The 14293-nt window shown below is 37.3% G+C and overlaps 1 protein-coding gene across 5 annotated transcripts in view; it reads left to right on the top strand.

The window, feature by feature from the left end:
• The window catches only part of tnrc18 (trinucleotide repeat containing 18), a 50578-nt gene that overhangs the window by 30980 nt on the left and 5305 nt on the right, over window positions 1–14293 (top strand). For 3 of the 5 annotated variants that reach the window (XM_077734015.1, XM_077734014.1, XM_077734016.1), the window contains exons 14-26: window positions 213–323; window positions 431–614; window positions 753–1059; window positions 1767–2003; window positions 5920–6099; window positions 7198–7634; window positions 7935–8072; window positions 8942–9083; window positions 9163–9280; window positions 11334–11409; window positions 11708–11816; window positions 12731–12850; window positions 13692–13838. In XM_077734015.1, coding sequence (XP_077590141.1) covers window positions 213–323; window positions 431–614; window positions 753–1059; window positions 1767–2003; window positions 5920–6099; window positions 7198–7634; window positions 7935–8072; window positions 8942–9083; window positions 9163–9280; window positions 11334–11409; window positions 11708–11816; window positions 12731–12850; window positions 13692–13838 — 2306 coding nt within the window. The remainder of the gene's footprint in view (window positions 1–212; window positions 324–430; window positions 615–752; window positions 1060–1766; window positions 2004–5919; window positions 6100–7197; window positions 7635–7934; window positions 8073–8941; window positions 9084–9162; window positions 9281–11333; window positions 11410–11707; window positions 11817–12730; window positions 12851–13691; window positions 13839–14293) is intronic. The other 2 variants (XM_077734018.1, XM_077734017.1) reach the window with 2 other exon arrangements.

The following is a 14293-nucleotide window of genomic DNA, read 5'->3' as shown; positions in this document are numbered from 1 at the left end:
ATTTAGAGTGTCCAATCTGCCTACCATGCATGTCTTTCAAATGTGGGACGAAACCGGAGTACCTGGAGAAAACCCACTCATGCCCGGCGAGAACATGCAAACTCCACAAATGTGGACTGACCTGGATTTGAAGCCACCTCCCCCATTGCGCTAAAGACTCAGCTGCCGGGCCGCCCCAACACACAATCTTTTAACCTTTATTATTATGTCAGTGAGCGGCTTCAGGAGGACGACAGGCGGAGTCTGAGTAGGCGGGGCCGAGGTCGACCCAGGAAGAGAAAACACTTGGCAACACCTCCCAAATTGGACAGCAGGCCTGCAAAGTGAGTGTGCCCCACTTGCTTTTAAATCTATAAATCACAATGTGACAGATTTGACCCATTTTGCAGTTTTAACTGTGTCTCAATGTACAAATATTCCCTTGTCTCAGGGTGGGAAGGACAGTGCAATACTCTGGGGACTCTGAAACAGGCGAAGGACACAGAAAAAAGTTTTGGCTTTCCAGAGAAGGCGAGGAGACAGAGTTCGGAAGTTATGGCATGAAGATAATTAAAAAAAAGAATCTATACAAAGGCTGGAAAGACCAGGACTCATCTAGCAGTCACGTTTCAGAGGTAACATACATAAAAAATACATAATATATATATATATATATATTTATACACACACATGTATTATTTTTTCTTCTCAATATTTCCAACTTTTCTGTGCATGTTCCGCTCAGATTAATGATGTTCCTTTGCTGTTCTCAGGGGCTGAAGTTGAAACGTGGTCACGTGTGCGAGCAGGAGCAGCTCGCCTCGGACCTCGATAGAGCGCTTTCACTCTCGCGGCTCGACTCCATGGGTGCGTCTCGTAAACGTCCATCCGGATCGAAAGGAGAGCGACCGAGGGGCAAGTCCATGGACAGCCAAACGAAAGAGCGAACTCTCCACTTGTCGTCCAAAGGCAAATACAAGGTCTCTGCGAAGGCTTCAGAGGCTATGCGGAAGGTGAAAGGTCAGAAGAAGAGTGCTTTTTGCTCCCCAATGAGGTCAGAGCTCAGCAGCTGCTCTAACAGTGAGTACCAGCTTGGGAAACAATCTTAACCCGAATGCAGCACTTCGTTATCATTTAAAAAAATATGCAAAGTTTGGCCTTGGTTTGTAATAGACTTAATTCATGCAATATCATTGACAGTGATAGGCACAAAGCACAAAAAAAATAGGGAAAAATGCAATAATCTTAGCAAAAACTTGTATATTCCAAGAAATCCATTGAAGGTAGCATTACTCATTTGATTTATACAAAAACAGAAAGAATTTAACAATAATGGAAAAACATAATTTACCTATAAAAGATAAATCTTGAGTATAAAAAATGGGCAAAAAATAAAACGTTAGTAAGAGCACGAATGATAGAGTAATAAATAAACACTATTGCTGTAATTGTTAGTTTTTAATATTTGTAATAATAATTACAAATATTTTTCTCTGGCACTTATTTGACTCCATAAGTCCACCTCGCCAATTAGTTAAGTCACTGACAACCCTCCCAGTTGAATATATTGAACGTCTAAAATTGCCAATGGCGCCATAACAATAAATATTGACTGCCATCCAGAGCATATGTAATATGGCAGTTTAAAAAAAAAGTGTTATCTCACATTTGAATACATTTAATGTCTATGTCTGACAAGTTCAGTTCATTTTTCTTATGTATAGCAGGACATTTTTTGGGGTAAGTGTTGGCTTTCCACACTATTAACCACTTTGTCCTTATAACAGACTCTGATTCCGAGGGTCACAATTCTGCAAGAGGGGGCTGGCCCTCCTCTCTCACGGGGACCCGGCCCCTTGGCAACCTGACTCGCAAAAGACACGCTGCCTTGTCGCCGACTGGCGTGCTGTCCAGTTCTAAGTCCCAGAAGAAGAAGAAAAAGAAAAAACATAAGAAACACAAGCACTTATCCTTGCTGTTGGAGGAAGCAGGCCTGAGTTCCTCTGACGACTCCTTCGATCAAGGTTACTGACCCCGTCTTAGAAATGTTAAGTCAGACAATACCTTGTCTTTTGAGTCTTGTCACAGCTTGTCTGTTTGCCCTGTGTGAAGGCAGCTTCCCCCCCACACTCCCCACACACAGATTGTGCTTTAGCTTAACCATCGCTACCTCGCTCTCGCTGCTGGTTTCTCTGCAAAGTTGCCTTTTTTTTTTTTTTAAACAACAACAAAAAAGTTTACATATTTCGATGGTGTTTTTATTGCCTGGATTGCAAAGCATTTTTGTAGAGTTTGTACATTGAATTGAAAAATTTGTGTGAATTTGTGAGATTTGTTTTCATAAAGTTGTATCTCAGTTTGGTACCTAATGAAAGCTTTATTAAAGGTTTGGACCTGATTAGTATGGAAAGCCCAAACGCTGTGGTCCTTGTGTCGGCTTCATCTGTCTTGTCTGTCTTTTTGTCCATTCTGTCCAACTGCACCTCCACATGTCTTCCCAAGAGCCTTTTATTTGTCCAATATCCCGCAGTTTGGCCCAAGGTTGGAACGACTACTACGTTCTATTTTGCAAAGAGATATTTATTCATTATCTTTTGTCCATTGTGGGAGCTTCATAGCCTTTTTTTTGAATCAATTCTATTGATCCTGATGTTGCCAACAAATAGACTTTTGGGATATTTGGACAAAAGAGCTCCTCGTCTGTCTACTAAAACTTCCAATAACACTTTTCCGCATTTACTTTTTGCTGTCAACGTCTTTTGCTCTGTCATCCACCTGCCCCTGCCCCTTCCTCAAATTGTCTTTTCCGTTATGCTTTGAGTGTCTCTCTGCCTGTTCGACGTGCTTGTGCTGCTGCTGCTGCCTCCGCTACTACGACATTACAGAAGTTTGGCAAGGACTTGCTCAGCCTTAAGCCTGAATGCTTCCTCGCCATGGCTAGTCTATGCTCTAGCTAAAGCGTAGACTAGACTCTGCTAAGGCGTGGCTGCGCTTAAGGCTAGGCTGCACTCTCGCCAGCGTGCTGCCCCGCCCTGCCCCGCCCTGCCTGAGGCCACACCCCTGTCACCTGCTCTGTAAGTAGGATATGCCCCTCTATTCTATCCATCGCTAACAAGGACAATTCTGTCTGGAAAGCCACTTGAGCCTTTATTTCCAATTGTTAACATGCAGTTTAAAGTCTGTACTAGTGAGCTTTGTCCTCACTATGTATTACGATAGTAGCAAATCTACAAGTGAGACTTAGTAATAGATGTGTACTAGTAAGACTTTTTCTGGTATTCTACTGAAAAGTCTTATTAGTGATGGCAAAGAGCTGTTATATGGACATTAAACTGCATATCTGGCCTATTGAATGATTCTCAAGTGGCTTACCATAAAGCTAAAATTCAAATCCATTCACAGAATATCAACTTTCACTTGGTTTTTAATTGTTTCACTGACAAATTGAACTGTTTTTTGAGAGCCATTGTTACAACTTTTTTTAACCTGTTTTGGTCTATGGCTGGCATGATGAAGGTTGTTACCGTGGCTACTCAAACTTCGTACGAAACCGAACCTAAAGGGGTCTCACAGGGCTGTCCTCTCAGTGCCTGCCTTGTCCTCTCTGTTGTCTGCTTGCGGTTGTTAACACACAGTGGATTCACAGTACCATTAATGTTCCACATCTGCTTTCCAGATTTACTGAAGCTGGAAAATTCATTTGAAAATTGGCGTTCAGGGTTTCACAGCATTACACGGACAATTTTGTTGACCTCAAGTGGTCAAATATGCACTTTTTGAAACTGGCCATTTGAAATGATAAAAACAAAGTACAACCAGCCATACATAAAATGATGACCTCTTAAAAATGTAATGGTAATGTTCACAAGGACCCTTTCAAATTGTAATGCCTTTACAAGCATGATAATTTCACTTTCTTTTTGTGCTATTGATTAAGATTTAATATTTGCAGCAGTGTAGAATTGTGCTGTAACATAGAATAATATTTTAAAAAATGTTTAAAATCTTAAATAGCTCGTATTGTGCAGTAATATATATGCAGTAAAGTTATGAGTATTGACACTGAAATGTTTTATTAGATTATAATATTTAATTTCGAAGTTATTTATTTATTTTTATATTACTACTGCTCACCAGAAATTTGTTTGTAAAATTATTATTTAGATTAGACGTCTACTTGTTACAAAATCATTTAAATTATTTTAATTTAATTTTTAAGACCCAGCGTATTGGACATCTATCATCGACAATGGCAAGGATTTAATCAAAATATGTTTTAAGTTTTTAAAATAAAAATCTATATAGTACTAGAAATGACTAAGTATTTTTGTTAAATATATATTATTATTATATAATTTATTTTTTATTTATTAATGTAAATCGGTACACTGTTAGAGAGTTAAAAGTTTTAGTATTGTAACAACAGTACTATACAGCAATACAATATACAATTAAACACAATCATCTTTGTAAAGGCAACAAATTTGATACGGTTCTTGTACTAGTTTTGATTGAATTGTTAATATCTGATAGCATTAGTACTGTACTGTGCATCCACCTCAGTGTTAACACTCTAACCCCGCAAGGAGACGATCCTCCTGCTCATCTTGTTAGACCTAACTGCTTACTACCAGCCACATGCCGCTAACCAGCAATGCCTCAGTGAATGTTTGGGGATGTACTTGCATGGGTATTGTCTGTTTGCTGCAAAGTCTTGTTGGAGTAGAAAGTGGATTTCTGCTGTTTTTATATTCTCTTAAACCCACCCTCCCCCATAATAATGGATAAGTTAGAGATCAGAATGGATAAGTCAGAGATCATATGGGCTTTGAGGGTGTGGATGTATAGTAATCGTATGCCTTAAAATGTGCATGCATGCTGTTAGGTAGAGGTTTTGCTGCAGAATTTTTTATTATACAGCATACAGGCTTGTGGATTGTGTTGTTCTCTTATGGTATGGTTTTTATCCGTTGACATTGAGTGAATGTGTTTGAGTTAATTGAGTCTGGGTTGCTTTGCTGTTTCCAAACAGAGCACAAAAATCAGCTTTTTCAGTAAATTTAAAACTTAATGACATTTTTTTAATGACATGTCTATTGTCATCACTTGTTCTCACAATGAATTTCCAGCCCAATTTCCACTGACTTGCTATATTACATTATTTATGGCCTCAAGATGTCCCTATCTCTAGTTGAGACTAGTCTAGCCAATTGGATCATCCTGACAACCATATGAGAAAAATGCATGCAATATGATCAAAAATAACACATAATCGACACAGACAACACAAAATCCTCACAGTTTTGGGGTTGTTGGTTCATTCCCAGGTCGGACCTGACTGTGTGCTGTTTGCATGTTCTCCCCAAGCTTGCGTGGATTTTCTCTGGGTATTTCTGTTTCCTCCCACATTCAGAAACCATGCAGAGTAGGCTGGTTGAACACTCTAAATTGCCCCTAGGTCTAAGTGTGAGCGTGAATGGTTATCTGTCTCCTTGTGCCCTGCGATTGGCTGGCCACCGATTCAGGGTGTCCACCGCCTGGTGCTCGTAGTTAGCCGTGATAGGCTCCAGCACCCCAGTGACCCTTGTGTGGATAAGAAGTTAAGAAAATGAATGAATGAATTACTTGGTATTCATAATAATTGATATTTTGTCATATTGAACAGCACAATTAGTGCCTCGTTGTTGTCATCGTTTTTAAAGCATTGGCTGTGATTGAAGACCATTTGAAGTGGGAAGGCTGCCACTTTGTAATGGACAATGTAATGGACATTTATTAGTGTTAAACATATTTCAATTCACAGTTAAAGAACAAGAGACCCACATAATGTACTATGGTTGTTAATGGCAGTAAAAGATGTTTTTGTCAAGCTTTTGGGAGCACTGATAGAAAAACAAACCATTGCACCACCTCTGAGCCCACATGTCTTTTCTGGAACAGAATCTTCGGAAGATGACTGCGAAGACGACTACAACGAAGATTCCGATTCGGAAGACGGCTGCTGCGAGGAGAGCGGCTTGGGTCTGTTGGCCAGGTTCGCAGCCAGCGCTCTCCCCGTCAGCTCCGTCCCTTTGAGCCTTCTTCCGGATGGGAAACATCACAGCCGGCCAAGCACTTTGGGTAAAAACACAACCGTTAAAAGCAGTGTTGCATATTGGCTCCATAAATATTGTTTTTCTGACTTTACTTTCTCCAAAAAGAGGCCAACACATGTGATGCTTACTTTTGATTGGCCTTTTTTTTCTGGTTGAGCAGGTTTGTCTGCCATTTTTTTTCAGCACTGTGGTTTGGCAGTATTGTTAAAAATGCTACATCCTTTTGCAATTGTCACATTGTGGTGAATACAATGTTTCAATATTTAATAATGCATTTGTTGAAATATTTATAATTCATGATTATTGATTGCAGATAATTCAACACAGATGTGTGGCTTTTCCACATATGACTACCTTATAAATTATAAGATAATTGTTGCACCCTGTCTTTATTAACTGCTCCTGTTTTGTGGGAAAAATATATAGTACTACTAAAAAAAAGTAAATCTTGAAAAATGTTGTATTAAAATAAACTTAAAAGCCAAATTTTACTATTTATTTATGTATTTCTGGCTCAAAACAAGTTAGTTATCTTTGTTAAATTGATAAAATGTAACAACTTTTAGATAAGATTCTTATTACTGTAGTACTAATAATATATGCACCACTGCAGAATAATAATAGAACATCAATATGTTAAGACTCACAAACTTTGTTTGTGTTCATGAGATTAAATTTTTCCCATTTAAATGATACATTTTTTCCCATTTAAATGATACATTTTTCCCATTTAAATGATACATTTTTCCCATTGAAATGATAATTTTTTCCCATTTAAATGCTAAAATATCCAAATGCCAAATTGAAAAACATTTCTTTATTTCACTGTAATTTTTTCCACATTTTCTATGATTTTAAGTTATGTGCTTTATTATAAAGTCCACCCTTTAGCATAGTACCTACCTTTATTGCCTCCTTCTCTTAAAAGAGTAAAGACATGAATTTGTCATATAAGCATTTGTAGCTCTCCACATAGTGGCACTGAATAATCCTCCACAGAATTCCGACTTGCCTATATTTCATAGAAAAGAAAACTTGCAACGTAACTCGCAGTAAAGCATCTGTGGGCATATTGGCCTTATTTCAATCTACAAGATAATGAGACTCTCTTTCCCATCATCAGGTTCATCAGAGTGCGAATGGTCCGACTCAGGTTCCGACTTGCGTTTGAGGAAGTTCCCCTCTTTACTCCATGGCAAACGCTCCGCTCCAGAACTCCCCCTGCTGCCTCCGGCTAGCCGCCGTATCGAGCAAGGCAGTCCGAGCAAGCGTGACGAAACGCAGCCTGTCAAACGCAAGCCTCTACCGATTAAACAACGGGCCACGCAACGACGCTTCAGCTTCGATCTGGCCAACACTTCCGGCTTGGGTGGCTTCAGTGAGGACGAAGCCTGGACCCGTCGACGTAGTGAGAGGATCTTCCTCCACGACGCCAACCAACCAGTCAATCACTCATCCTTGTCAACCAATAGCCAAAGCTCCTCCTTTAACTCGACCACGAAACCCGTCTCCAGACCCAAACAGTCTCCCCCCAACCGAGATGGCAAAGATGCAGTAAAAGTATGTCAATTATTCATCTACTGGTTATTCAGCAACTGGATAAAACTCCTTTTCTTTTCCATTATCCCTTCAAAATCTGCTTCCTGGCACTTTTTTTGTGTCTAGTCTAAGTGTCACAGCACTAAGTCAATGCAGCACTCAATTGCTGTAATAAATGTTGCTGACAAGAAAGGACAACTGCAGGCTTCTCCTCCCTCTGCGCAAATACATTTGTGTGTTTATGACAGTGTGTGAGAGTTCAACAGCTCAGTAGGTATTGTCGTCATCCTAACAATGTGTGTTCTGACATGTGTTAAACAGAAAAGGAAGACGAAGGAGTCCTCTTCTCTGCCAGTCAGTCCGTCCTCTCTGGCTAGCCCAATTAGGGACGGTTCTACGACTCGAAGCCTGAGCCCAGCGAGGAAGAGCCAATCAAAAGCCAAGACCAAGGCCCGGGAGGTCAGTGGGATGACTGATGAGCTGCGAAGTCATTAGGAGCATAAACTAATTGCTTATTAGCCCAGTAAGGACTAAACTAGTGTCCTATTTTGATACAAATGTGTGCGAACATAATAGTATCTCAAAGTCTGAGTCATGAAATCTCATCTTGCTTGGGTTTTTTATTTATTTTAAATGAACCACATGTATAATGATGTCATTCATGTGTCTGTTCGAATCTTTGTGTAATTCTGGAGCTGTAGAAGGCTGACTATATTTCAGTAAGACGGTTATTAGTTTAAAGGGGAATTTCCCTTAATTTTCTACTAAACTGAATATTATTTCTTAGTTCCTCCCAGATGGAGATGACCTATTTTTAGTGCTGCATTGCTACCGATACTTCTATTGGTATTAATGATATGGTTATATAAGCATAGATTTCATAACTAACTTCAGTTATGGAACAAAATAATAGAAAAAAAGAATGTTATAGTAAATGGACTTGACACAATTATGAGCACAATTAATTTAAATCTATAATTCACCTCTACGAGGTGAATATTTAATATCAGGTTTGTTTTTACAGTTGGAGAAAGCAGTTGTGTGTTATTCCTCACAAATATCTAAAGCTTTATTTCAACCAAGAAATGTAAGTTGGTAATCACAATTGGATAACCATCTCTCAGTAAGATGTGGTGCAGTTCTGAATTGCATTGCATTGTTCTGAAATCTCCAGCATACTGCACAAGTACTAATCTAGCCAGATGGTGTAAATAACTAGCAATTCAATATAAAAAAAGCCAATTTCAACAAAAAAGATGATTATTTTGAAGCTGAATCAAAAAACACAAGGTTTTAGTCTAAAAATAAAGATTGTGTGTCATTTGCAGCAGTCCAGGGGAGCAGTGAGCAGGCTAATGGAGAGCATGGCGGCTGACGAAGACTTTGAACCCAATCAGGACAGCAGCTTCAGCGAAGACGAACTCCTCCTACCACGTGGCAAAAGCGTACCTGAGAGGTCCTCCACACCAGGTGAGGATTTACACATTGAGACTGTCACGATTCACAAACAACAACATGTCTCCAAGTGCTGTATATTGTATGCATCCAGCTCCAGTGCAGTGTGTGTTGGACAAAGACTCTTTGGCGGATGGACTTCGTGTTTTGATCCCTATGGATGATCAACTTCTCTATGCAGGGCATGTCAACACCGTCCACTCACCCGATATGTGAGTACATACCCAACTTATCCATATTGATCTCAACTACTGTTGGATGAAATTACAACACAGTATCTATCAATATTTAAGATGCACATAATTATTGCCATAAATAGCCCATTCCTACAATTCTTACACATTTTTGCCAGCATATGGCAACCAATTTGCCTCCTAGTGTTACCAATAATCGGCCTTGAAATATCGTTATCGCCCATAAATGCTTGAAAAATACTCATAAATGCTTGAAAAATGCTCAGAAGTGCTTAAAATCTCTTATGGATCCGTATGTGTAATGTATATATGTGCTTATATATGTATGTGTATGTATATATGTGCTTATATATATGTATGTGTATGTATATATGTGCTTATATATGTATGTGTATGTATATATGTGCTTATATATATGGATGTGTATGTATATATGTGCTTATATATGTATGTGTATGTATATATGTGCTTATATATATGTATGTGTATGTATATATGTGCTTATATATGTGTATGTGTATGTATATATGTGCTTATATATGTATGTGTATGTATATATGTGCTTATATATATGGATGTGTATGTATATATGTGCTTATATATGTCTGTGTATGTATATATGTGCTTATATATGTATGTATATATATATATATATATATATATATATATATATATATATATATATATATATATATATATATATATATATATATATATATATATATATATATATATATATATATATATATATATATATATATATATATATATATATTATATATATAATATATATAATGTATTTCAGCAACACGGTTACTTATTTATATATTTATTCATCTATCTATGTCTAAAATGCCTTTCCTATTTCTGCATCCTCACTCTCTTGCTACCGCGACAACAAAATTTCCCGAATATGGGATGAATAAAGTTATCCAATCCAAATAGTTAAGGTAACCCATCAAAACCTATGAGAGTAATGCATGAAAGACAATAGAAAAAAGCAAGGCATATAATTCACCATGCAATTCCTTCCAAAATCTAATTTCATTTATTATTAAAGATATTATTTTAACATCATATGCAGTAGTATTAAATTATAAACCACTTGCTAGTATTACTAAATAATTAGATGTTGGACATTATATATGCTTCTCTCCATACTGTTTATTTTTAGGTTGTAGTACTACTTGATGCTTTTAACATTAATGGCAGATCCGTTTTATCAATTTAAAAAAATAGAGTGAGGAAATGCTGTTATCATTTTTATACCTGTTTATACCAAACAATCGATTGATCTTAGCAGAACGACACGTCAGTTGAGTCAATTCGGAAGTTGACCTGTTTTCAATGATATGACTTGATGCGGTTTCCTCTTTGGCTTATCAGTTACGGTTACAATTTTACAGCATAACTGTTAGAGATTGGACATCAAACTATAATAGAATGTCATGCCTTGCTATTTCCTTTTTGATCTGTACATGCCAAAGCGCTTCAGGATCGCATATTTAATGCTTTAATCACCCAAAGCGAATCAATAAAAGCATTTGACAAACTCTAAAAGGGTGAAACTTATGTCTGCTTAAATGCACTGTGGTTGAATTAAAAAAAGGCTTAATACCCTTTAAGGCAGGATTAATATTCTAGGGATATGTATGTAAATATGGGCTGTTTACAACAAAGGGATAAGTACTCTCTTTGTATAGTTTAAAGCCCATATATGATACTTTTTTTAACCCAACTTAAAATGCTTTTTCATCATATAACATTGTTATGTGCAGCGAAGAATGTCCCCAAAACCTCAAGGATTTAAAATAAATGGACTTTCTTTGCTGGGTTCATGTGCTTTTTAAAAAAAAATCATGACATACATATTGTAGCAACTAAAAGATTGACATACCAACCTCTTAGTTCAATTTTTTTACGAGTAATGAACTCTTTATTGAATGTCTATCATCGCCAATAACAGAAAAAACAACAAAATCAGTCAAAAACGATGCATTGGCCCCAAAAGAAACGAAATACGTCTCTCCCATCTGCTGTGCATTGAACCACATGTAATTCTTCTCTGCAGATACAGCGTGGTTGTAGAAGGCGAGAGAGGAAACCGGCCACACATTTACTGCTTGGAGCAACTCTTGCAGGAGGCTGTGAGTAAACTGGATGTCGCTAGCATGAGACCGCCAGGGTTTAATACAGACATTGCTCATATTCCTCGTGACACACGAGAAGTACGTTGCTTGGAACTGAAAGTGAAACATGAAACATGCATGAAACAAAGTAGGTCATACGTCCTGTGACGGACACATGCACTAAAACTCCCTGAGCTCTATTTCTCTCCCCCAGCATTGATTATTCAAAAAATATTAACGTAGCCTAGCCAATGTTGGTAAGAAACAACCATGTGGTGTTGACATTTTAAGTCTTTTATTGTTTTTTGCTGTTTAGATCATTGATGTTAAGCCTCCGTCGGTGCGCTATCTCCCCGAGGGCACCCGCATCGCTGCCTACTGGAGTCAGCAGTACCGCTGTCTTTATCCTGGCACGGTTGTCAACGGTACATGGACGCACACTCACCCCGAAACACTGCTTGGAGGCTATGAGTCATAGTCAATTTTGCAATTTAATTGTAGCTGGGAGCATAGACAAATGTACAATATTCACTATGTTTGTTATTTACAGCAGTTGATTGTTGTACCTGAATCCACCCACACATTGGCCACTTTATACAGTCTGATGGCGATTTATATTAGGAAAGTGATATAAAACTATCTCTGAATATTTTACGTCTATTGTTATTGGTATTAATAGACCTGTTTGTAAAATTTCCAACAAATAATTTAAAATGTATTATTTTGTGGGATGTCGATAGCATGATAGGTAATAATTTTCCAATATTAGTGCTATTGTGATGATAAATTGCCATCTGAAGTGGAGAGTTAACAGTGCATTTAATGGAAATTAAGGAATATTTTTTATTTTTATATGACTTTTTAAGTTTTTTTTCCTGGGAAAACGCATTTTGTGGAGTAGCACCACAATTTTTTTTCACATAACGATAAAGGCTTTTGATTTAATTTGCTGCTAATCTCCCAGTTCAAATGGATTAGAAGGTCTACTAGCAAAAAAATTCATTTAAACAATTTTATTTTATTTTTTTCTTATTTTCATTTCATTATCATTCGTTAATTCGCTGCTGCACTCCCAGTTCAAATGGATTGGACATTGACGTGTGACAAACTTTTTTCAATGAACTTTGATCATCATCATTGGTTGTGAAAAGTTCATTGATTTATTTTCCACGACGCTTATCCTCAGAAGGGTTGCGGCGGGTGCTGGTGCCTGTCCCAGTCAACTATGGGCACCGGGCTGGGGGCACCCTAAAGGCAATCGCACGGCAGTAAAATTTAATATGCTTGAAGAATTACAGTTTCACAACTGTCAACTGCAATTTACTGTTTTACTCCCAAGCAGGAAGTTCAGAGATCGACGAGAACGACGATCTCATTACCGTGGAGTTTGATGATGGCGACACAGGACGCATCCCCCTCTCTCACATCCGACTTCTGCCTCCAGACTACAAGATTCACTGTGAGTACATACTGTACATATAAACTGCTCAGGTTCATGATTGTTCCTTTTTTTGCTTCATGACCAATTCAACATGGAACAGTGACCTTAGAATAACAAAAGCTAAATGTTGTCATTTGAAAACAAGGTCACCCTTTGGATAAGTGAGCCATATTTTGAAAGCCTGGTTTGTTTGTTGTGTTGTTATACTAACTTAACCTACAAATGCGACTCCACTTATTCACAGCACACACATTTAACCTTGTTCTCAAAATAACTTTCTGCATGCTTTTGATTGGCTGACTGGCTTTTAAGTTAGGGGCTACCGCACCACCTGTTGCTACTAGTGTTTTTGTCTACAAAACAGTCTGTTTAAAGAGGTACTAAACCTCAAGCTGAAAGACTCAAGGTTCCTTCTATATTTTATATATATATATATATATATATATATATATATATATATATATATATATATATATATATATATATATATATATATATATATATATATATATATATATATATATATATATATATATATATATATATATATATATATATATATATATATACACACATATATATACACATACATATATATACACATACATATATATACACATACATATATATACACATACATATATATACACATACATATATATACACATACATATATATACACATACATATATATACACATACATATATATACACATACGTATATATACACATACATATATAGATATATATGTCTGTTAAATCGATTCCTAGTAATTCCAGTATGTGAAGTTTAGAAGGGAAACGTCTTGAACCATACAGAAATAAGGCATGTTTTTTTTTTTTTTTCCCTCCTGAACAGGCGCTGAACCTTCCCCGGCACTCCTTGTGGCCAGTTGTTCTCGCAGGAGGGTGCGCAAATGCAGCAAAGAGTGCAAAGAAGCCAAGACAGATGAAAATTCTCCAAAGATCAAGGGGAAACCTGGTCGCAAGCCCAAACCCAAACCAGGTGAGCTGACCTCATCCATAAATAGAGAATAACAACAAAACCATTTGGAAATGTTACATTTGAAGAATGATGACAAAAATGTCAGAGTCAACTTAGTATTTCCCATTGGAGGTCAAATATGGAGGGCATCTTAAAATAAATCTGTCACTTGGGGGTAATAGCTACTGCCATCACTTTTCCCTTTATCCGCCTTGCATTGCCCTTTTCTTCTTTTTGAAGTAATTCACTGGGACCAGTAAATGATTATACCTCTTAAATAAAACTAAAGGTGTCCGCCTAAAAATCTGAAATTGTGAGATGGATTTCACATCATTTGACTCAGTCAGTGCGCATGATAGATGTTTTTGCTTTTAGTACTTTCATTATCAATTGAAGACCAAGATTATCATTTAGCATCCTTAAACACTATGTACCAATCAGGAAACAAAGACGAAATTTCCAAACAACCAAAAAAA

The sequence above is a fragment of the Stigmatopora nigra genome, chromosome 15 (genome assembly GCF_051989575.1).
Source record: "Stigmatopora nigra isolate UIUO_SnigA chromosome 15, RoL_Snig_1.1, whole genome shotgun sequence".
Taxonomy (NCBI): Eukaryota; Metazoa; Chordata; class Actinopteri; order Syngnathiformes; family Syngnathidae; genus Stigmatopora; species Stigmatopora nigra.
The sequence above is the reverse complement of the archived record's forward strand: the minus strand, read 5'-3'. Positions and strand labels throughout refer to the sequence as shown.